This window comes from Psammomys obesus, unplaced genomic scaffold, assembly GCF_907164565.1.
Source record: "Psammomys obesus unplaced genomic scaffold, mPsaObe1.curated_primary_1811, whole genome shotgun sequence".
Taxonomy (NCBI): Eukaryota; Metazoa; Chordata; class Mammalia; order Rodentia; family Muridae; genus Psammomys; species Psammomys obesus.
The window spans coordinates 17,698,684-17,722,183 of record NW_026596095.1 but is presented as its reverse complement, the minus strand read 5'-3'; the positions used below and the strand labels follow the sequence as shown (position 1 = coordinate 17,722,183).

The 23,500-nt window shown below is 41.3% G+C and overlaps 1 protein-coding gene across 1 annotated transcript in view; it reads right to left on the bottom strand.

Moving 5' to 3' along the window:
- The window catches only part of Col25a1 (collagen type XXV alpha 1 chain), a 410,134-nt gene extending 387,578 nt beyond the window's left edge, over positions 1-22,556 (bottom strand). Inside the window, exons 1-2 of the mRNA XM_055628339.1 lie at positions 21,769-22,556; positions 20,724-20,793 (exon numbers count right to left, since the gene is read on the bottom strand). Coding sequence (XP_055484314.1) covers positions 20,724-20,793; positions 21,769-22,065 — 367 coding nt within the window. The 5' untranslated portion in view covers positions 22,066-22,556. The remainder of the gene's footprint in view (positions 1-20,723; positions 20,794-21,768) is intronic.
- Positions 22,557-23,500: the final 944 nt, after the last annotated feature.

Sequence of the window (23,500 nt, the reverse complement as noted above, 5' to 3'; positions counted from 1 at the left end):
TAACTGTGCGAATTACTAAGTACAAGTTTTCCAATAAAAGATAATGAGAACTTTAAATTAAAAGTCAATTATGCAATAAACATATCCTCAATTTTATTAAATTAGATCCTGATAATTGAACATTTAAATTTAACTCAAATGAGGTAAAGTGGAAGACAGAGACTTCTATCATCCTACTTTAAAGGACCAAACTGGCACTCAACTATGAGCAAATTGAACTGCCAAATCGGCAAAACACAGAGAAAATTTATGCAGCCTTAACATTCTCCTGCCACAAGAGAAGATGCAAGTTATTAAAACAGTGCATTCTCTATCACTTCTATAAAGGTACAGTGAGTTGCTTGGAAGCCATTGGACTTGACTCCATCATTTCCAATAGTAACCAAAGTGCTAAAGACCATCTGTCTCAGTTGATCAGCAATTCATTTTAAGGCTAATAATAGTCAGCCCCCCAAAAAAAATCCTTATATAGTTAAACAAAGAAGAAATCATCACCTCTACCTTGGGCAAATTGTGTTACCTCTGAGAGTTGACTTCTTACGTACAAGACTCTGTAGTAACAGAAAGCAGATCTAGAGCCTGGATTGTTACAGGAATTAAATGGGCTAATTCATGTTAGATCAATTACACACCGTAAAAATATGTGGAGATAGGAAGAAACATCTCTTAAGTGGCATCTCTTCGTATGTAGCACATAGCAGAATTACACAACACACAAGTCTCAGTCTTTACTCAGTGTCCATAGCACTTGAAGTCGGCAGCGCCCCCTTTAAGACTGTGTATTACAGTGCATTTCTTCATCTCTCCAATGTACCATCCTAAATGTTTCAAAGCATCTTTTGCTTTCCTGTCAATCAAATGTTCTATTTATCCATTGATTTAGAACATGCTCATATTCAAAAGTTCGAAATCTGCTTTTCTAACTCGTCAATTAAGAATATTCATTGTACTGTGTGCAGATTACCTTCATGTTAAATTTCTAAGCTAAATGCATTAAACATAGCAAAACCTGAAAATAAAAATATATGCTTTAATATGATCCTAGTAAGTCAACAGCTACGATTTTAACTTTAAACTGGTTTACAGAAAGAAAAATCATTTTTACAAATTAATTTAGTTACAGAAGACAGAGTATTATATTTAATGTAATATATTTTATATAATATATTTTATGTAATATATTAATGAAATGCATAATAAAAACTCTTCCATCAAATATTTCATAATAGTATTATCAACTATGTAGAAAACATACTAAGATATCCCAGGCGATTAGATTCATTTACAACTATTAAATACTTGGCCACTTGTCTACAAAAAAAAACAAAAAATAGTGCAAGGATTCAGAGAAATATATAAAAACACTCTTTCTAAACTTAAATTAAAATTACCTCATAGCAGGTGAGAACAGTAGGCTAGTTGCCAAAGGCTAGGGGAGATGAGGGAAAGGATAGGTAAAGCTAGACGAATCATTACTAAGTTAGAATAAAAAGTGGTGATAGATTTTTTGTGTAGAGTAACTATAGACCACAGTAAATCACTGTACTTTCAAAACCCTAGAAGAAAATATTTGGAAAGCCTTCACCCTAAAGAAATAATAAAGGAGAAAATAAGCACTTGATTTAAATATTTTACAATATGTGTATTTTTCTAAATATTATATGATATCTCACTAATATGCATAACTTTGTGGTTTTACCTATCAGTTAAATAATAAACTTAATTATAAGAAATAAAGTTTAGCTCTATATACAACACTCTTGAAAATACTAATGAGAAACTAATTTATATATAAACTGAAAATAATTGGTAACTTCAATCGAATAAATTAATATAATTGATACTTAAATAGACTAGCCCAAAAGACAATTATAATGCTTTAAAATGTTATTGGTACCTTCTACCACAAATCTTCTGATCTAATACATGGGATTAACTTTACATTTTTGGCATGTGTTAGGACATCAAAACCCACTGGTTATAAATTATCACAAATAATTAAGATTCAGATGTTACTGGATGTTGAGCTGCCCTTTGACTGTGTTTAAAATACAAAAGTTGGTCTTTGCAAAGAAGGCAAAAACAATGGTCCTCTTTATGAAGCTAATCTCTTTCCAAAATACTTTTTAGTCCCTCTAAAAAAGGACAGTCTGAGCCCACCAACAATGCATTAGTAGCGATGAGTAAATGTCTTGCCCGTGGGTCTATAGAAAAAGCCTGGCTCACTTCATGAAGTTGTCACTCACATGGTTAAGAAGCAAGCACTGGATCTATTGTGCATTGTGTATGACCTCACATGGAGAAGGCCGTCAGTCCTTTTCCTCTAATAAAGGAACCCCTATGAGCTCTTATGGACCATTATATTTCCCTTCAACCCTGACACCAAGCAGGCTTTGAATTGACGGCTGTCTGTCACAAAATAACCTTTTCCCCAAAACCACTTTCCCCCAAAGTTTTATAAGATTTAGTCTGAGATGACCCATCATGTCCTAATGAGAAGAATAGTGTATTGGGGACAAACAGGGTCACAGATGTGGAGTGACCCATCTTTGTACCATCTAGTCACACAAATAGAGAGCAATGAATGTGGTCAAGCATAGAATGTGCCAGAAATGCCTTCAGGACATAGAGAGGACCAAGGAGTAAATGTACTTCCACTGGGAAATAAGTGCCCTTTAATGGCATCAGTCATTTTCCCAAAGAGTTCAATATTCCTGTCTTCCTTTCCTACAAGAAATGTTAACAAAGGTGACCATTTCCACTCAACCCCAGGCAATATTTAAAATAGCATGTAATGTTGGGGTTTTTTCTCTCCTGCGTAAACTTGTTTAAAAGGCAACCACTTGGTAGAGTTGCAGTTAAAATGGCTCTAGAGTTTTTCTCACCATCAGCCTGATGCCGATGCCAAAAATGCCAAGAACTACCACCTTAGGCAAGATGTCACACGATCATTTGACTTCCTGTCATCCTTCCTCAAACATACCCATACCTCATCCCAACCGGGCTATTCATGGTTAACCCAATCTGTTCTGCAATGTTCTCCTTGGCCCATTCCCCTCCTCCACATCTATTTCACTCACAGACCTGACCACACTTTATAACTGTTCCATGTCCTCACATGATAAACCTTCAAGAACAAAGATTATGTCACAGGTTCTGACATGTACAAGGTAGCCTTTAAGTTGAGGGTGTGGTTCTTACAAAGCTGGGTTGTATTAAATCTTCTGAGGACAAGGGAACATCACGGTGAAGAAGTCAATGATGGGTCTCTCTCAGGGACCACACTACAGCAAAAGAACGCCATTTTTAAAGAACACCGATTGTTTTGTGTGTGTGTGTGTGTGTGTGTGTGTGTGTGTGTGTGTGTGTGTAGAGATCCTTTTGTTTTAGATATAGATTTGTTTCGTATTACCATCTACTCCTGGACCAAAGCTCTGCTCCACAGTAGAAATGACCCACACTGCACCGGAAAGCAACCACCATGCTTTCCTTAACATCACCACTGCCATCTTGAGGATTTTGTCTTTTGAAATCATTTCCATTCATTCTTCTCATTTTCCTGCAGCAGCGGTTAGACTTGGTTCCTTTCTCTAGAACTGCTCTAGCATGCCAATATCTCTTTTAAAACCAAACAAAATATCACATACACGATTCAAACTTTGTATCACATAGTACTGTGTCCCAGGAACAATTCATTACTAACACTGCATTATTACTTTTCTATTACTATCCATGCTTCAGAAAAGGATAAGTGGGTTGGGAAATCTGTTTTCTCAATGACCAATGTATTTAACCAGACAGGATCTCACTTGTAAAGACCTACATCATGAACACATTCATAACACGATTGTCTTAAAAGACTTAACTAACAAGTGGTCACTTTAAGGAAACGACCTGGCTGAAGAACAAAAGGCATGGCTAAACCAAACAGGGGTGGAGTAGGGTGGCAATCTTTACCAAATCTTTAGATGTAAAACTATTTTTAATTAATTTATTTTTTATATTAATCATAGGTTATTTACTTTGTATCCCAGCCGTGGCTCCCTCCCTCAATCCCTCCCTCCCTCATCCTCTCCCTGCCCCTTTCCAAGTCCACCAACAGGGGAGGACCTCCTCCCCATCCATCTGACGGGAAACTTATCAAATCTCTTCAGGACTGGCTGCCATGTCCTCTTCTGTGGCCTAGCAAGTCTGCTCCTCCCTTGTGAAGGGGGGGGGGGAGAGCTCACCATTGAGTTCATGTCAGAAATAGTCCCTGTTCCCCTTATTAGAGAACCCATTTGGACACTGAGCTACCATGGGCTATATCCGATCAGGGGTTCCAGATTATATCCATACATGGTCCTTGGTTGGAGAAACAGTATCATGAAAGACCCCTGTGCCCTGATATATTTGGTCCTTGTGGTGCTCCTGTACTCTCCAGGTCTTACTAACTCCCCCCTTCTTTCAAATGATTCCCTGCACTCTGCCAATTAAAATCATTTTTTTTTTTAACTTCGTCTTCCGGAAACATCCAGCAACCGATTTGGAATTGTACTACACGACTACCAGAACAATGTCCCAAGAAAAACTTGTGTTGTCATTCACCTCCACAAATAACAGTCTTTGTCGAAAGCCATGACAAAATTTCACACTAGCAAACATCTTGGGAATTATTCAGAGGACTGATCAAGCGGCATTCCTATCTCTCCACCGCGGATTCCACAGCCCAGTCGGTGCACTTTCTGCCTAACATCTGGTCATCTCTATACTGCAGCACTCCGCAAGTATTGTTTCTCACTTTTAGAAGTCCAGTGTGTGCTGCAATCTTAACAAAGGAGCTGAATGAGCACGTCAGTCCAGGCCATCTCAATGCAGCAGCTCGGTAATAGACTCTGGTCTTCATCATTTCAAACCCAGCGTAACTACCAGCCAGACAAGCATGCACAACTTGGTAAATGCACCATGATTGTATCCTGTCTAGCATTCACATTTCACATAAGCTGAAATAGTATACTGAAATAAGGAAACCTTGGCAGCCTCGGAGAAAAATTCTAGCCTTGAACTATTAATTTTATTGAATTGAGTCCTATAATTCCTAGGAAAATGTTTTATATGTTTTTCCTGTTTAAAAAAAAAAAAAAAACCTTATTCCTAGCGTTCAGGAGCTTTTTACCATGTCTCACAGTATTCTGAAGAACTAAATATGCTATTAAATATATGAGAAATATATTTCTTTTGAAAATGTATAATATGCTACTAAGATTTTAGGGCTGACTAATTGGGAGAAATTGCCTTCCTTTAAGAATGTAGTTAAAATAAGAATATTATCCCCACAGAACTTTCTAGTTTCATTTATGTTTATGAAGAATTTGAGAACTTAAACATGACATCAATTTCCCTTAAAGGACTAAACTTGACAAAAATATATAAGCATCTTACTACATTTTTCAGATACAACAAAAGTAGGACAAACTGTGTAGTTTATAGAATTAAAGTTTTGAAGATCCCAGCGGCTTTCAGCCTGCCTCATAAGTGGCCTGGTCCTCAAGAATGCACCCTCAAATGAGGAGGCACATCTCCCTCAGGCCTCTTCCATAAGGGTACTGAGCCTCTTCCTTGTTCAACCACTTCTTAACACTAATGTCCTGAGGGTTGAGGGTCAATGATAGTGTTTCACTGTGATAGAAATATTCTTACCATAATAGAAAATAAACTAACCCCCAAGTGTGATAACTGATTCGCAATTCTATTTCAATGTCTGCTTTACTTACACAACTTCCAGTGAGGGTTTTAGATCCAAGGATCAGAAAATATATGAAATTTTATGTTCAGTCATTTTTTTAAAAGGGGAGACACATTAATTTTTTTCCTAATGTGCCTTTCATTTAACCAAAAGAAAATTATAAATTTCTGAAACATGAAGTTAATGAAAGCTAAGATTAGTAGATGAATGTGGTAGAAATTTTTCGCTTGTACAGTTATTCCCTTTAGCTTCTTAAATGTGTATTTAATAATTGCTAACCTGGCTATTTCCAAGAAAACCAATGTAAAGCTGGAACTCTCAGAAGTGGCTGAGCCGGAAGGCCAGTTAATGGGAAGCAATGCTAAGGAATGAGCCTACACAGGAACATTTTAAGACTGTGTCTTTATTTTACAATAATACAGCTTTTGATAGCTTACTATGCTGAACTTTCTTCTTTAAAAATACCCTGAGAATAGCAACTGTCCTCTTTAGGTTGCAGTCCAGAGTACAGCTGTTAATGCAACCACAGGCTTTCCTAGCTGGCTGGCCAGAGGTCATCAACACTCCAACCAACAAGCGGCAGAAAAACCTACTTTCTGGGGGACTGTGATGATTCGAACAGTATTTTTGCTTCAAGGTTGTTTTTAAAGCTAGTTCAACCCTCAGTGAAATCATCTTTTTTAATATGAACAATAAAGTTCCCACTGAGCAATTCCTCAGTTCTTCTAGAACACTCAGTAGGATGCTGATGGATTTACAGCCCAGCTTTAAATCCAGCTCCCTAAATGTAAGAAAAAACAGAAGCCAAAGATCCTACAAAGCCTTCAAGACCAAACCTCAAGAAGCATTATTGAAACTAAACTTTTGCACTTAACCAGGTATATTTTTTTTTCCTATAGAACAAAAAGAAAGTAATCAGAAGCCAGAAGATGGAAATAACTAAGATTGCTACAAATAAATAAAGGGTGGGGAGACCAAAGCTATTCCCAACAAAACATTATGGATTTGACATAAAGGGTCATAAGAATGGGAAGACAAGGGGAATTTTATATTAATGTGTATTCATGATTCAAAATTATGGGTTTCACTATGAAACCGTCACTTATGTGCTCAACACTTTCTCCTGCTGGGTTCCTTCCTTTTCCCAAAGCCACTGTTCTGTATGCACCTTACATATGCATATACAGTTTAAATCTAGATTCCATACATGAGAGAAAACATGGAGTATTTGTCTGAGTTTGGCTTTTTTTGCTCAGCACAATGACCATCCATTTTGTATCAAATTACTTAATTTTACTCCGCTGTGTACACACACATTTATGTCTGTTAATAGAAAGGCTCCATGGTTCAAGGCTAGTTCCGATGGAAATTGTACAGCAATAAACGTGTATCTCTGTGACTTCAAGTCTTTTCCACCATAGCTACGGTACTCTTTTACATTTTTATTTCATCACTATTTGGGGGCGAGGGGGGATGAATGTGTGCATGCATGAATCCCAATACAAGTGTACAGAAGACCAAAGGACAACTTTCAGGATTCGGCTCTCTCCTTCCAGAAAACAAACTCAGGTTATCACCCTCCCATCTCATACCCTTGAGGAGTTTACTGCATGGCCCACACACACCCTTGGAGAGATAGCGAAAGTTTGTGGCTGCTGCAAAACCAGTGCTTTCATTCACTCACTAAACTCGGTTTAGCTATATATGTTAGGAAAGTATTCACAGCTTTCAGTCAGCAATTACACCCAGAGGCAACTGCAGCCATATGCACAGACTTAGGTATCAGACTACCAATTGCAAAGTTACTTATAGAAAAATCTAAATAGCCAGGTGTGGTAGCTCCTGGCTTTAAACCCAGCACTCAAGAGGCAGAGGCAGGGGGATCTCTGTGAGTTCCAGACCATTCTCATCAAGCTGAGTTCTGGACTACCTGAAGCTACATAGTAAAACCCTGTCTCAAAAAAAAAATTTTTTTATGTGTAAATGTATTTTTTAAAAAAGGAAAAAATAAATTATTAAAGTGTGATAAATGACTATATGAGTATCACAAAGATATAGTGAGGTTTGTACAGTAAGTATAATATTACCTTTATAAGAAAGAATGTTTTCATCCTTTATGCTACCTTTATTTAAAATCTTGTTTGCTGTGTTCTAGATATTTCTGTGAAGTTCTGAGCAAATTCATTTAAGCTATCTCTTGCTAGATTGCTTGATTCAGACCCCATGTAAAGGCTTTAATATAAATTAAATACTTAATTGTGTCAAATTATTCTACCTACTTAATTCTAATTTCATTGCTCCACTTATGATAAACTACTAAGGAAACAAAGGATGAGGAACACACTTTTAAAGAAAAAAAAATGCGTAATATTCTTAACCTAATAGGCCAGCTATTCTAAAATGTGTCTGAAGATAAATTAAGTGCATTAACTCAGGAGGGTAATCGTGTGGAAGTGTGTTAGTTCGTTCTTCCTCGGAAATGCAAGGCATGTGTATAGTTGATGCGGGGAGCCCCTGTGGCCAGGCTCACACTGAACTAAGAGCTCACGTTCGGCCTCCACCAGACTAAATATGAATCAAGACTTGCTATCTTTGGCAAAGGTCCTAGACCGTTACCTGAATGTGCTGGAGTTGATTTTACACTTAACCTGACAGCAGGACACCCTAATCTAATGCTCCCCACACCACAACCTGGCCTTTGGGTTTTGCTGTTGCCATCATTTCGGCTGGACCACCAACTCCAGTTACCCATGCTCTCCATGTACACTTCTCCATCTTCAAGCTGCACATCTGCTAACCAGAAACACTTGGGCAATCATAGCTGAAGTAGCTCAAGCCTCTTAACCAGACCTCAGTGTATTTATGTACTAGACAACATTTATCAGCCCGTGGAACTCCTTAATCTTACATTATTTTATGTGAAAGGGAATAAAATGTATCCCAATTACATTGTATTTCCCATTTTACAGATTCACAATAAACAAACCGCTTATCTTGTTGGTCTCAGTGAGTATCTCACTTATTTGACCTTGAAGGCCTTTTATTCTTCATGAACATTTGTTGACATGAAAAACTAATGGTCTTCTGAGGAACACAGTTCAGATGACACACAAAAGAAAATCAAGTAGAAGAATCACAGGTATATAGACAAGCCCAGAGGTGCTAACCAGTAGATTCATGGCAGTAACAAGGAGGCAATTAAAAACAAATCCATTGTGTTCTGTCCACCTCTACCTCCCACCTCTCTGGCTCTAGCACAGAATTTCCCAACCTGTGGGTCATGACCCCTTTGGGGGGTTGCATATCAAATATCCTGAATATCAGGTATTCACTGCTATGATTCATAGCATAGAAGTAGCAAAGAAAAATAATTTTATGGTTGGGGATCACAGCAACATGAGGAAAGGTATTAAAATGTCGCAGGATTGGGAAGATTGAGAGCCACTGCCCTGGCATTTTATCACAGCATCAGAAATAAAAGCACTTGGTCAATTTTTAGCAAGTTCCCAAGACATGTAAAATGAAGCAGCTGGAAGTTTACTCAATAATCATTATTCTAATATATCCTGGCAAGGCTAGACTTGGGTTTTATAAATAGATGGAAATCCAGATTGGAAAAAAAAAATCTTACTATGCTCTTCCTGCCCCCGGAAAGTACCATAAAATAGAGTATAGAAGACAAGGTTAAGCTGCATCTATTAAAATAGTAGGGGCATTTTCCTCAGGGTCGATCTCTACTGTTAGGATTACCCACCAGCAAGACTCTCCCAATCTTACACAGGAAGACCTGGGATTTGCTTCTCCATTCCATTTACTAAAGGAAGACACAGAATTGTAGATTATGGGACAAACACCATTTATGAGCCAAAACTTGACAAAACATCATATTCACTCTGTTGCTAAATATAATCAGTAGAGAATGTAAATCAAGAGCATGGAATTGAGTCATTACGATTTGAAAAATCGTAATGTAGTTCCTTACAAAATCTTTTATGACTATGGAACTGTGACATTATGCTTTGTCCTTCTAGTTACGTTATATTAGACATCTGTTATATTAGACCACTGTTATGAATCCAGGTGATTCCCTAAAGTATAGAAATGGAGAAAGGAGAAGGTGATTACTCGGGCGTAATTTCCAAAACACAGAGCAGAGGCAGCCCTTCCATGCATGTTGTTGGAAACACTTGTTGGTTCCTAAACACAAGACACTGATCTTCCATTGTGGTTTCTGCTGGAAAGAAACCATCATGATTTTAAAGCCACTTAGGTAAGCCGTGCCCATGATACAGACACTGCACTCACTGGCATGGCCTCAGTGTTCAAGCTAAGCTAACAGGAACTGTCCTTCAAATAACTGATTTTAGCAACAGTGAAAAAGTTGACTAGTTATAACCTGCAAGCCTCTAACATGCAAGGACATGGCATAATCATTACTGTACTGCTGCGAACAGAACCATGGGATTTGGCTCTGCCTCTCGGGCCTACCCTTTGAAGTATGGCTTCCTCTCTGTTTGCTTTAGAAATGTAGAGGATCCTGTGCCCCTCAGCTATGGTGTGCGCTAGCCGCCGCCACCTTGGACTCCCCTTGGGAACTTGTTTTACAGCGCATGGGAAGAAATCTCTTTTAAACAGAAATTCCCAAATAGGAGCACTATATGGTCCTCTTCAGCAAGTTCATATTCGTGATAATATATGGAAAATAGTATTTCTCTTGATGTTGCATGTTTTCTCTTGTTGGAGGCTCCTAGCTCCACAGCTTCAGATGTGATTATGTAGTCTTTAAGAAGGGGGAGATAGAAATACCTGGAGGGTCCTGGAGTTCCAAGAGGAGAGCAACAGAACCAAAAAATCTGGGCATAGGGGTCTTTTCTGAGAGTGATACTCCAACCATTGACCATGCATGGAGATAACCTAGAAACCCTGCACAGATGTAGCCCATGGCAGCTCAGTATCCAAGTGGGTTCCCTAGTAATGGGAACAGGGACTGTCTCTGACATGAACTCAGTGGCTGGCTCTTTGATCACCTCCTCCTTGGGTAGGGAGCAGCCTTACCAGGCCACAGAGGAAGACAATGCACCCAGTCCTGATGAGACCTGATAGGCTATGGTCAGAGGAAAGTGGAGGAGGACCTCTCCTATCACTGGACTTGGGGAAGGGCATGGGAGAAGAAGAGGGAGGGTGAGATTGGGAGGGGATGTAGGAGGGGGCTACAGCTGGGATACAAAGTGAATAAACTGTAATTAATTAAAATAAATAAATAAATAAATTTTAAAAAAGAAATGTAGAGGAAATATTGTGTCCCAGAAGACACTGTTTATACCATATTTTGCCCAGTTGTTGGACTATGATTCTCTGGGAGGCATCATATAACTTGGTAAGTTGTAGATAAATAATGCCAAAGTAAAATAAACTCTAATCTATAGAGAGTAATTTCCCAATGCAATTGACTTCCTTCTTTCACTGTGAACAAGTCTTTTTTGTCTCCATTCATACATCTATTTCACATTCCTGAACTAGAGATGTCTTTAAACTCTCCTTTGAACAGGTTATGACAGCTCAGTGGTTCCTTCCTTAACAAGTTAGGACCCTTAAGCCATGTCCTTTAAGTACCAGTATGAAAGGAATCATTTCCAACTTTTTTGAAAATTATCTTTTATCAGTTTTTGAGAAAACAATTACTTTCTGAAATTTGGTGATGCTGTTGCTATTTGCTCTTGATGTCCCTCAAAAGTACCAATGAATGAAATCATAAATACAGCTGTTCCCAGGGAAAGCTAGAGAGGCTTTGGGACCAGAAGGTGGCCAACCAGTCAAAGAATGGAAGGGGAGAGGCTAGAGAGATAGCCGTTAACCGTACACAGTGCTCTCACAGAGGACCAGGATTCAGCTCCCAACACCCACATGGCACCTAACCATGTCCTGTAACTGCAGCTCTGGGAGATCTGACACCCTCTTCTGGCCTCTGCAGGCACTTGTACTCAGGTGCACACACACACAATTACACACAGACACACACACACACACACATACATACACTCCCACTTACAAATCTAAACAGAGAGTGGAGGAGAAAGCTTATTTTGTGCTAGCAAGGAGAGAAGAGGAGAAATAGGGTGACCTGACCATCATGCAGAGCAAGGCCTTCTGTCTGTGTAGTTTCACAGACACGCGTGCCATTCCACAGCAGAGCCTTCTGGGGCACCGCTGCTCCCCTGAGGCCCCAGTGGAGCATCACTCTTCTGCCTGTGCATGAGTGTGTGGTACTTACTCTTGGTTTTCAGAAATCCAACTGACATTATTAATCCCATCGCATCTCATAAGCATGAAGCCAGTGTAACTTTAAAATGTTAGTAGCATGTGATTACAGTTAAACAAAAGCGCAGACTGGTAATAAATTGAAAATGATGAGGAAGTGATATATGATACACCTAGGGGCGCTAGGCGGCTGATTATAAAATTCCTCTGTCTGTGCTTTCTTCCTGACGATTGATGATGGGAACAAGGGTTTTCTGCTGAAAAAATATGAAGGCTTAAAGGGAAACATACTCTGAGTCTAATGCACTGTGGGTTTACATAGAAAAATGCAAACTACACCTCAGATCATTCAATCCAAGTATATCCTTCGCTATAAAAGTAAATTAGCCATTTTTATATTCAAAAAATGGCAGCATAAATTTTACCAGTACTCACGGCATTCCGCTTTCAGAACTTGATTGCAAGAACAAGCCTGATACTCAGGAAAACATCCTTAGAAGTAGCTGGAATTTAGAGCCTTAAATAACTCCGCACAGGAGGAAACTAAATACAAGAACATAAAAGCCTCAGTTTCTTTACGGATGTCATTTCTCAATGCTTGAGGTTTTCTTTTATTAAAAACTTCCAGATGCATCACATGAATGGTAAGAGCAAGTCCGGCTGCCGGGCTTGCTAACCTCGGCTGTGGGCTGGGAATCCAGCGGCATTGCAGCAGGGGAAAGCGAAGTGAGGAGAGAGAGCTGGTTTGGTTACACCTCTTACATCTCACAGCGCACTTACTCGGCTCCTAATTGTTCCAGCCTTCCACTTGACCAGTCGTCCCATACTTGCCGCTTTATAGATAACTGACTTCTCCCATAAAGTAAAGCAGCTGGTTAAAAGATAAAATGTATTTTCTTATCTAGACTTCCTGGAAGTCCATCATTTGAGACTTATGTACTCCAGAGTAAAATTGCTCACCACTGACTTTTACAGTTTCTGAGCATTCTACTGCCTGGCCTACAAGATGACTGGGCAAGGTGCTGTACTTAAAGAACTGTCCACAACCAGCTGTTCACACAGCCTCCAACAGTGCCAGTGGCAGAGGACGTTCATTTCAACGGCAGGTAGAAGACTGGCTTTCAATTTCCCTTCTGCGGTACCTGCCACAGTGGTGGCTAGGGACGGATTGATACTTTCTCTATGAGATGTACTGCATCATACCCCTTATTGGATAAAACACTGTTAATTTCCAGAGGCTCCTGCGGTAACTGCTGGAATCTACAACCCATGTTAATATGTAAATTCAAATGACCAGTCATGTCTGTTTCAACAATTTCTCTATGTCACTTAACTCCATCATTTCTAGAAATGTTTCCGGTGTATAGCTCTGGAGAGAAGTTCTGGTTGACAAGTGCAGTGTATTTCTAAACAGAGCTGCCAGTGTGGCACTGACCGCTGCACTTCCAGCAATTTTTCTAACAGGGTTCCCTGGAGTCCTAAGATCCTTTGGAGGCCTTAGGAGCCCCATGAGGAAAATGATGGACAACAGAAGGTTTTTACTCTTATATTTAAAATGTGGGGACTGGCAAGGGAGTCCAGGGGTCAAGTGTGTACACTCCTGATGAAGAGAAGCAGACTTTGACTCCCAGCACCTGCAGGCGGCAGCCCATGGCCATCTGTAAGGCCAGCTCTAGGAGATATGACACTCTTTCCTGGGCTCTGCGGCATGCCCATGTATGTTCGTGTGTGTGCATATGCGCATGCCCGCACACGCATGAATAAACAAATCTTTTAAAAAGTGGTCAGCACAGTTTAATTTGTCTTATTAGTTGTGTGAGTGTCCGTGTATGAGCATGTGTTATGTAAGGAAGAGTAAAGAAAAAAACAGGATGCAGAACCTGAACTAAATGGGTTTGTTTGTTTTTTTTTAAAAGTCAGACATTCTTATAATCTAGAAGACTGGAACTCTCAAAAGTCTAAATTATTTATAATCAAATGAACCAAGTTTTAGCATTTCTCACAACTAACACCACTGTCTTTAAAATGCTCTTACCGGAGAAAGAGTGTGGTGATAAGAGTCACACTGAAGCTGAAATAGGCCCTGCAGAGACAGTGGTATCAGAAGCATGACAGCAGCTCGGGTTATTCTGCAGTGTATGAAATTTGAAATTTGAAGCTAAAAGTCCCCATTTGACAAATCCAATTGCATCTGGTTCATTGCATCTAGATACCGGAATACCAACCCAAAGGTCATAGCTGTGAACCTAGCTACTCACTAGCCAAATCTGCCTGACATAAATGTGAAATCTGGGGCTAGAGATACAGCTCAGTTAACAAGGTGTTTCCTAATATGCATTACACAAAACCAGACGTAATGGAGCAGCCCTGTGATCCCAGCACTTATGCAGGAAAGACAGGGGGCATCCGAAGTACAGGGTCATCTCCTACCTCATTTTGACTTCAAGGATAGTCTGAGCTATATAAGACTTTGTGTAAATAAAGTGAAATGTGCTGAATTTTAAATATCTCAAATATAAGCTACTGCAACCTTCAAATCTTAAAGAAATCTCTTGCTTCCTCTCAAGAAATGATGTCAGCAACAGATGTAACTGGGACAGGAAAAGGCAGATGGGAGTAGGGGCAGGTTCTGCTATTCGGCTCAGTTCCTCCTCGTGGTCACAAAGAGGAGGCGCTTGCCACTTGGTACCACTTCCACAAGGAATTCTGTCATCCAGTGGCCTATGGAGTGGTCATTTGAAGGACTCTAGGACACCAGTGAAAAGTACTCACTTTTAGCTTGCTACTGATTTTCCCCTTCTGCATCCCACACTTAGCATTTACTCCTTCACAACATCACATCTTAAGTAGGCTTAGATATAGATATAAATATATTTGCAGAACAAGTGCCAAAGATACCACTGAATACCCAGGTCTAGAAAGCAGGCATCGGGGCATGCCATGGTCCTCTTTAAACACAAATTAGAACGTAGTGAAAAATGTTAAATATCATGGTACATAAAAACCACAGCACAAAAGTTCGTCCCTATTGGCAAACTGAGGAGGGTGGGGCTGCTCCTGTGCTTAGCCCATCCTGAGCTTCAGTCTGCAGCCCAGACTGACTCATGCCTTGTTTTCACATTCTCAGCTTCCATCAAACTACCAAGTAATGCTCATAAAGGCGTAGGAGGGAACTTAAGCACTATTTTTTTCATGATAGGTCTTGGATGGCTTCCACTCAAGGTAACAGACTAATGCTATTTGGATAAGTGTCTGGGGGGGGGAGAATCCCCCTGCATCAGGAAATGCCCCCTTCCCGAACCCCTGCTGAGTGGTCCTGATTCTGGCAAGTCTCCTTGAATGCTGCTTGCTCCCATCTACCTAATCCTGATAAAGACTGACATTCCTTCTCCCCTCCCAGACCTAAGCCTGCCAGGCAGACACTGCTTTCATCAGCACCGTGTACTTGATTCTGCACAATGGCGAAGCAATCGGGAGGAAAAGTAGGTTATCACAGCCCTGAGAGAGGAATCGTTCCTACACATTCTTGCTACAGTGAGCAAGCATGAACTGAACTCCACCAAGAATTGAGAACACTCTCTCCAATAACTCCCAGCTCATCAAAACCCAGAATTACTAAGGAAAAGCATAAGCAATGCTTAATTTACGGACAAGAGCAGCCAACAAGAAGTTAAGAACAAGAACACCGCTTCAAGAGGCAATTTGTCCTTGGCCCCTTGACTAGGGCATTTTGCCAGCTGTCACTATTAGACCAACTGAAAGTGCCACGCCCAAACTGCTGTTCTCATTAGAACCAAAACAATTTAGCACGAATGCTTGGAGGTATTGGCGTGTCACACTGTGCTCTTTAGTCTTACAGGAGAAGAATGTCCATCATTATCACTGAATACTATTCAAGCAATTGCATTCACTGTCTATCAACTGCTTCTGTTGTTCCTTTCTATGACTAAGGTCTATACGTTATAAGTCTCTTACTTGAAGCACTCTATTTGCTGTGTGGTCTCTTCATTTAAAAATAAAAGCGTAGCCTAAGTGAAATATTAGTAAGAAACAGTTTTCTAATATTAGTAAGAATAGTTTTCTGAAAAGAAGGTACTGTAAGAGCTCCTCTAACACCAGGGGAAATGATGTCCTACAAACAGGCACCTGTGCTGTGTCATGCACAGTTATGAACATAAGGTTCTTCAATTCACCTACATGTGCTCTTGCTTCATGCATTACCATCTTCATAGATGTTGAAGGTGTTCAGGGACCTCGCAAAATATCTAATGATCTAAATATCTTCTGTTTGTCTACCTGGCTTCCACCATTCTCTACCTGCTTCAACATAGAAGCTCTTCCATAAGAGCGACTGGTTTATATATACTTTTGTATAAGACACTGATAGAGAACCCAAGACAGAAATCTATCTGCAGAATGAGCCAACTTATTTTTGTCATCTGAAGGTCAAACTTTATCAAGGCCAAGTCCCAAATGCCAACTCTACCAGGCCCAGCTACTGCTAAGTCAAGTACCCTGCTAAACAGAGCTTTGGCGGAGAAGATTTTTCGTTTATGATTCCGGAGTTTCTCCAAAGCAAAACTTTTCTAAAATAAAGCTTCTCTTGAGTTCACAAGTGAAGCAAGTACAAGCTATCAGGGAGACAAATGTGACCTACCAGTTGACTGCAATGGGTGGCTGCCCAACTATAAACTTATCACAAACCTTAAAGTGGGTTGAAATATAAATTATTCCTCAGTAAAGCTACTGAAAAAAACAAGTCTGAAAATGAGTCAGATAGGTAAGCTATCTGTAAATAGCAGATTTGAGACTACAAAGATACTTTTGACTATCCCATGCTCCGGTAAGCCCAATTCCTATGTTAAACATTAGCCACACTTCACCTAAAATGTCAAAAGTTCTCCCTGCAACACTGATAAAAATATCTTAAGAGACTAATACAAATATCTGTATAGAACTAAACATTACAGGTACAGCAAAAATAGGAATTCTAGTGTGGTTATCTGTGTGGATACAAACATACGTTTCTGTACAGCTAAGCATGGTTTTATATCAAAGCTTGCTGTTAATTAGACAGTGGGTTCCGAGCAAGCATCTCTAAGATTCTCTTCCCACCTGTAACATGTAACTCTGTGCAGTAAGGTTAAGTAGCGGTTAAATAGCATGAAAAGTGACAGGTTTAAGGGTCTGGCTCCAGAGCTGGAGAGATGGCTTAGAGGTTAAGAGCACTGGCTGTTCTTCCAAAGGTCCTGAGGTCAATCCTCAGCAACTATGTGGAACCATCTATAATGAGATATGGTGTCCTCTTCTGGCCCACAGGCACACGTGCAGGCAGGATATTATATAAATAGTAAGTAAAGAAATCTTTAAGAAAAATATTTTAAAATAAAAGTGGTCTGGCTCCACGGTATAGCTTAGTGACGAAGTGTATGCAGAGCACTGAGGAAGAAAAAAATTAAAGATAGAAACTACAACTTAACACACAAACACTAAAACATCAGACTGTATTTGTTTGTTTTCTGTTTTGTTTGGTTTGTTTTTTTGTTTTTTTCCAAATGATGAAATGAAACGCACTTGGTTCTTAAGTTCAACCAAGGTCACACGTCAGCAGTAGCAGATCCACAATTCCAGTCTGGGGGTACCCTGCTCTAAATGCTGATTCTTTGCTCTTCATTAGGTCTTAGCTTCTAGTTCTCTCATATACGAGCATGAGTCCTCACCTCGACTTTAGAACATTAACTACTTTCCCTGAGTCCCAGCCTCCTCAGCCATTAAAGCAGATCACTAGAAGTTAATTCTCTGGGCTATTATGAAAATTAGAGAGTGTATCTCCTACATTAAGAAAATATTCAATAAATAGCTCATCCTTCTCCCACAGAAGCTCCTTCCTGTGAGAAGAGAAACAACAACAAACTATGAATTTTATTATTTCCTTACACCCTACCTGGAAAACCCCTTCGGGAACTGGGGTCTATCAAAAAGCATTTGAAGTAAACACTAACAACACGGCATTACTCTTTTGCCATAGGCCTTTGGCTCTGTTGCTGAGACTGTCAACAAGAGTGTCAACTTCAAGGGGTGGGCATCTGTCCACAGGAACTGAGCTGAGGTCACAGACTTGTCTAGCTCTGTCCTACGAACAGATGTCTTTGTGACAACTCTTAGTCACAGCTAGAGCCAGGCCAGGTGGGAAGTGCTGTGGCTCCGTCCTAGTCCTTGGCTGGCCCGCTCATTCCCTAGGACAATATCTCACTGACCATATTTCGAAACAGTTTTCTCCAGGATACAGTGTCTTTGTTTTTTGTCATGCCTGGTTATTAGGCAAGCAGAGGGAGGCGTTTCCAGAACAGTGATGATTTGGGGCCATGCACTCTTGGAAGGTACACCTTCCAAGAGTCACTGCTGAGGAGGCAGGTAAAAATTGATGTAATGTGGGGCTCTAGTGGTGATGAGGAGGTAAGGCAGCTATTACTGAGGGCCAACTTAAAAAAGAAAAAAGAAAAAAGGCAAGTAAATCCCATATAAATCGTCATGTTATGATGAAAAACAGTTGGAAGTGTAATCTCCCAAGATAACATAAGGCCAGCTCTAAATGTATTAGCTTTCTTTCACATCAAGTGATAATTAGGTTACATTAAACATCATGAGCTGTGATGTCATCACAGATAAAAGAATTCAGAGCAGCAGAGGATACTTTTCAACTTTTTACCAAATTCAGTAAGAATCCAGTAAATTAAACAGGAACCACTTTACATACGGCTAGCAAAAACATTACATACCAAAAAGCACTGGGCTCTAAGGGGTGTGGTCAGTGAATCTCAGTACCAGGTGTCTTCAGAATTTAAATAATCCCAAGCAGCGGTGAGGTGATTATGTGTTTAATCCTCTGCTGGAAATGTGACTTCCTTAAATATCTGACTCCTGAGGTCTGTCCCAACTTAAAACAACTATGAATGAAAGCCACATTTTCAGATGTTAACTCCTTCATGATTTTCCTTTTAACGTCAGAGGTAACTTAAAATTTCAAATAGTCACATATTATTATGTATGTATATATTTCCCCATTTCCCCTGTGTGTCGGGGGTTAAAACCTAAACCTCACACATACTAGGCTAGTGTTCTAAAACTGAGCTACATCAAGAGCTCCACACATTCTTTTTTAAAGACTGAATCTTACTAAGCTGTAGCCCAGGCAGGCACTGAGCTTAACCTTCTGTCTAGCTGGGATAAGAGGTTTGTATCAACATTTCAGCAGTATCTTCTCAGTCAAAATGCCTTTGTTTGAAAAAAAAAAAAAACAAAACATAGTTCCAGAATGGTGAGCAATGTAATTGGATATATAACTGTGCTACAGGGCCATCGAGCTGGTTCAGTGGGTAAAGGTGGGGTCCACTTGGGGGACCTACAAAGATAACTCCTTCAGGTTTTCTCTGATTTCCATACAAGTGCTATCGTACAAACTCACACACTCACACACACTCACACACACACACACACACACACACACACACACACACAATTTCTTTAAAAAGAAGTTTTTAAAATGTGTATGCTATACAATCTGGTGTTCATATTTTAAACTGATGTGTAAGGCAGCAGCTGGGTTAGCTGTGTCAAAAAAATAATTCAGGATATCAAGAAAATACAGGAACTAGCCTTTCCATACACAGTCAGGTACCACTTAACAGGGAGGAGCGTGTTGTTAGACAGTTTCATAAGCTGCATTTACACGAACTGAAAGGCTATAGTATCAATAGATGATGTAATCTTCTGAGATTATCCTACAGGACGTGATCCGTTGTTAACCAAATAGTGATGCAGCACCTATCTATATAAACAGCTAGGTATCATATTCTTGAACATTAAATAAAATGTAAAAGAATCACCTTACATGCCCGGTAAAATGTTCATAAATGCGTTACAGTGTTTATCTGAAAGAAAACATTAACACTCGTGGGATTTTATGACTTGCATTATTTGAATCCACTCAATGTTTTCCAATGGCCATCATCCAAGATCTTTTAAATTGTTAAATCTACAGATAAATTTCAAGTCTCGGAGGTCTGTGAATGGAGAATTACAATTACCCTGGCTTGATGGGGTGGGGGTGGGGGGTTATTCATTGATGTCTCTCTTCCCTGCTCTCGTAGGTACCGTCATTGAATAGCGCCCTCAAATGTCACAGAAATACAGTAGAAACATCAGACCCTGTCCTGAGAGGTCACAGAGGTCCTAAGAGTTCACTAAATGGGAGTCCAAGTTAAAAAAGAACGTTACTTTTGTCTTCTGTTTCAGTACAGGGGAGAGAGCCTCTTTGATGGGACAGAATATACAACTAACTGTATACCAAAGGCAGCCAGAACAGCTGCACTGATATAGCATTAGACACCAGGGAATTCAGAATCTAAAAGTTCAACAGTCATTTTCACCAAAAGGAAAAAAAAAAGACATTATTTCATAAGATCATGGAAGACATTTGATCTCTGACTATAAGAACTCTGTCTTTGTATATCATCCATGTGATCGTCTCTAGCTACCTCACTCTGCCATAACAGACCTTAGTGTGCCACATACAATAATATTTAGGGGCTTTTGACATATTTTGGACTGAGACATATTGGTTTCATTAAAGGGGGTTGGGCTACTATTATTACAGGTAGACTTGACAGCACACAACTTTCTTCTTTTTTTTTCAGTGTTCTGCTGTGGAGGAAACATTGTTAAATGGGGTCCATTTTACCTGCTGGGCAGTTGCACTCTGACGGTGCCTCTCTTGCGATTCTTATTTTAGCCATGTGTTCGTAGGATCTCTGTAGGGAAAGCAGAGGCATTGACACAATCATCAGTAGCACTGAGGAGAACTGGGATCTTTAGGGGCTCTCTGGCCACATGCCCGATTTACCAGCATCCAATAGCTTGCATAAGTAATATTTACATATGTACTTGGACTCCAGTCAAAAAGTAACAGAATCCAAGTCCTAAAATAAGACAATGACCACCGACATGGTAGCTGGGATTGCGGGGTTTGGCCAGCATCTTTCTCCAGTCTTCAATTACCGCCACCCTCTCCTTCAGCCCAGGCATAAGCAATCAGTGCAAACCCCTAGCAGTGAGACGCTGCAGGTCTGAAGGCACTGTGGCCAAGAGTGCGTGCGTGAGTGTCAGCTGCTACACAGACTCTTCATTGGAAGTAAATTCAATAATAATAATTAATAATGTGATTGCTTTCAACTCTCAACTTCAAGGGCTCTGCATTCATCAATACCTGCACATCAAGACATTTTACCAAATGTAAAACTTTTTTTAAGTGTTTGAACATGAAAAGATTCGAAGGGTGGAATTTATGATTTTGAATCTGTATAGTATAGTTTCACTTGAAAATTATTACCTTTTGTATATTAATAGAACCTGTTTTCCTAACCTTTCCCTGAGAAGGAGATATGAGCTCTTATGTCCACAATGAGTATTCTCTGTAAAAATGAGACTACAGAAAACTAAAAAGAAATAAAAGGCTCCCCCTCCCATATTCCCGTTATCCAGGCCACCCTTCCCTCTTTTAGACCTCCCTATATGTTTAGCATGCAAGCACTAGGGAAGAGTAAGGGAAGCTATCAGCCACAGACTTGGTATCAATCAATACCCAAGGTACTTAACACACACTCCGTCCTTGGCACAGACAGTCAAGCCAACTACGCAGACGGTAAGGGTCGAAGCTAGCCCTGCACACAGGATTCACACCTGTATGCAAAACTGTATCCACGTGTAAAATACCCAGCCTTTCACACCTGAGCCAAGAGATGCTCCACTTTCTCCTGAACCATTGCCTTCAGCTCATCCATGGTGTCAGGCAGCGGACGGAAGGAAGGAGTCCCTTTAGCAGATTCAAGAGCGGCAATCCTAGCCTGGAGATCGATGGTTTTCACCCCAAGATACAGACAAAAAGCCACAGCAACCACTGACAGGAGGGTCGCTAGGGCAGCGCACGAGGGCATGGTGCCCGCACAACGTTGTCCTGAGGGGTGCGGATCTTCTGATCCAGGCTCTTGTCCCGCTCCTTTCCCTGCAAGCTTCTTCACCAACATCCTGGCGGGGTCGCCGGCCTCAGCTATGCCTGCCACCCTTTACCTCCTCCAATAATCTTAGAAGGGAAGGAAGGGCCGGTTCCTCTAAACTTCAGTCCCCGCGGCTGCACAACTAGTTGGTTAGAGTGAGAGCCCCGGCTCGGAGATGGACCTGCGCGTGCCTCGGCGTCCGGATCAGCAGGCTTGGACCCTCCTCCTGATTCCTTCTCCCCTTCCAGCTAGGAGTGGAAAGCACCCCCCGGCCGGGAACTGTGTGGCGCCGGGGGTCACAGCTGAAATGAAACCCACCAGGGCAGCTCTTCTTGACCCCCCCCCCCAAGAGCCGACACCTTCTTAGTGGTCCCCCGCGCGGAGGCGCAGGGTCCGCGAGCCTCTCTCCCTGTTCCGACCTGTTGCGTCTGCCTGCCTATCTCTACCTATCCCGGGGTTTTCTACACGCCGACCTGGCGTGTCCCACCTGGAGCAGTCCAAGGCCGAAAAGAAAAAGAAATGCAGAGAGACGGGGGAGAGAGCGAGGCCCCCGAAGGGTGCCAGAGGGGTAGAGAAGAGAGGAGAACCGAGTGGCGCAAGCGGCGGTCGCTAGCCGCGAGGCCCCTGAAGTAGCTCCGCAGCCTCGCCTGTGCGAGCCTTAAATACCCCGGGATGCTCGCGGGTGAGACAGTGCGCGCGCGCCTGGAGCGCGGCCCGCCCACTCCCGCAGGAGCCTCCTTATTAGCATAATATATTCACCTTCGCCCAGCCCGCCTGGACCTACGAGGGGGCGGGAGCGCGGGTGGGAGCGGAGCGGGAGGTCTTCATTAACATAATACATGCAAATAGCTACAGCCGTGATTGGAGAGGAGCTCGGAGACCCTTCCCCTCCCGCCATCGTGTAACTTCAGCGTCCCCTAAGGCCACTTCTCTGGCCTTAGCCTGGGGCCGAGTCGAGGTCTGCTGTGCTGAGTAGCTTATACCGGCTTAGCCCAGCGCCCCCTCTTTATTTGGGTTAAAAAAAAAAATGGAGGAATGGCCTCCTGAGGGGGAGAACGGAAGCAGAACGCTCCAGCTCTCCAGATCCACGCTCAAAGGCAGCGGCAGAAGCTCCTCCATCTAGCCCTGGTGCGGTGTTTTCCCTCCTCCTTCAGTCCTCTCCCACTTGCCCAGAGGCAGAGCGTCTGGCTGACGTCTGCAGGGTACCTTCCCCACTTCCCTTCCTTCCCACGCCTTGCAGCAGATTCTCCAACCGACTGGGGAAGTTTTCTCGCCCCTCCCCCGTTTCCTCTTGTCTCGATGCTGTTTCCCCGCAGCTCTGGGTTCCTACTCTGTACTAGGGTGCTAATGTGTTTTCCTGATTCCCTATTTTGTGAGTGTTTGAGGCACACACATTTCTCGGGGTTTAAGAAGGAGCTGAAGAATGAAGTCAGTTTTTCCTCTTCCTTGACTCGGCTTGCTATTC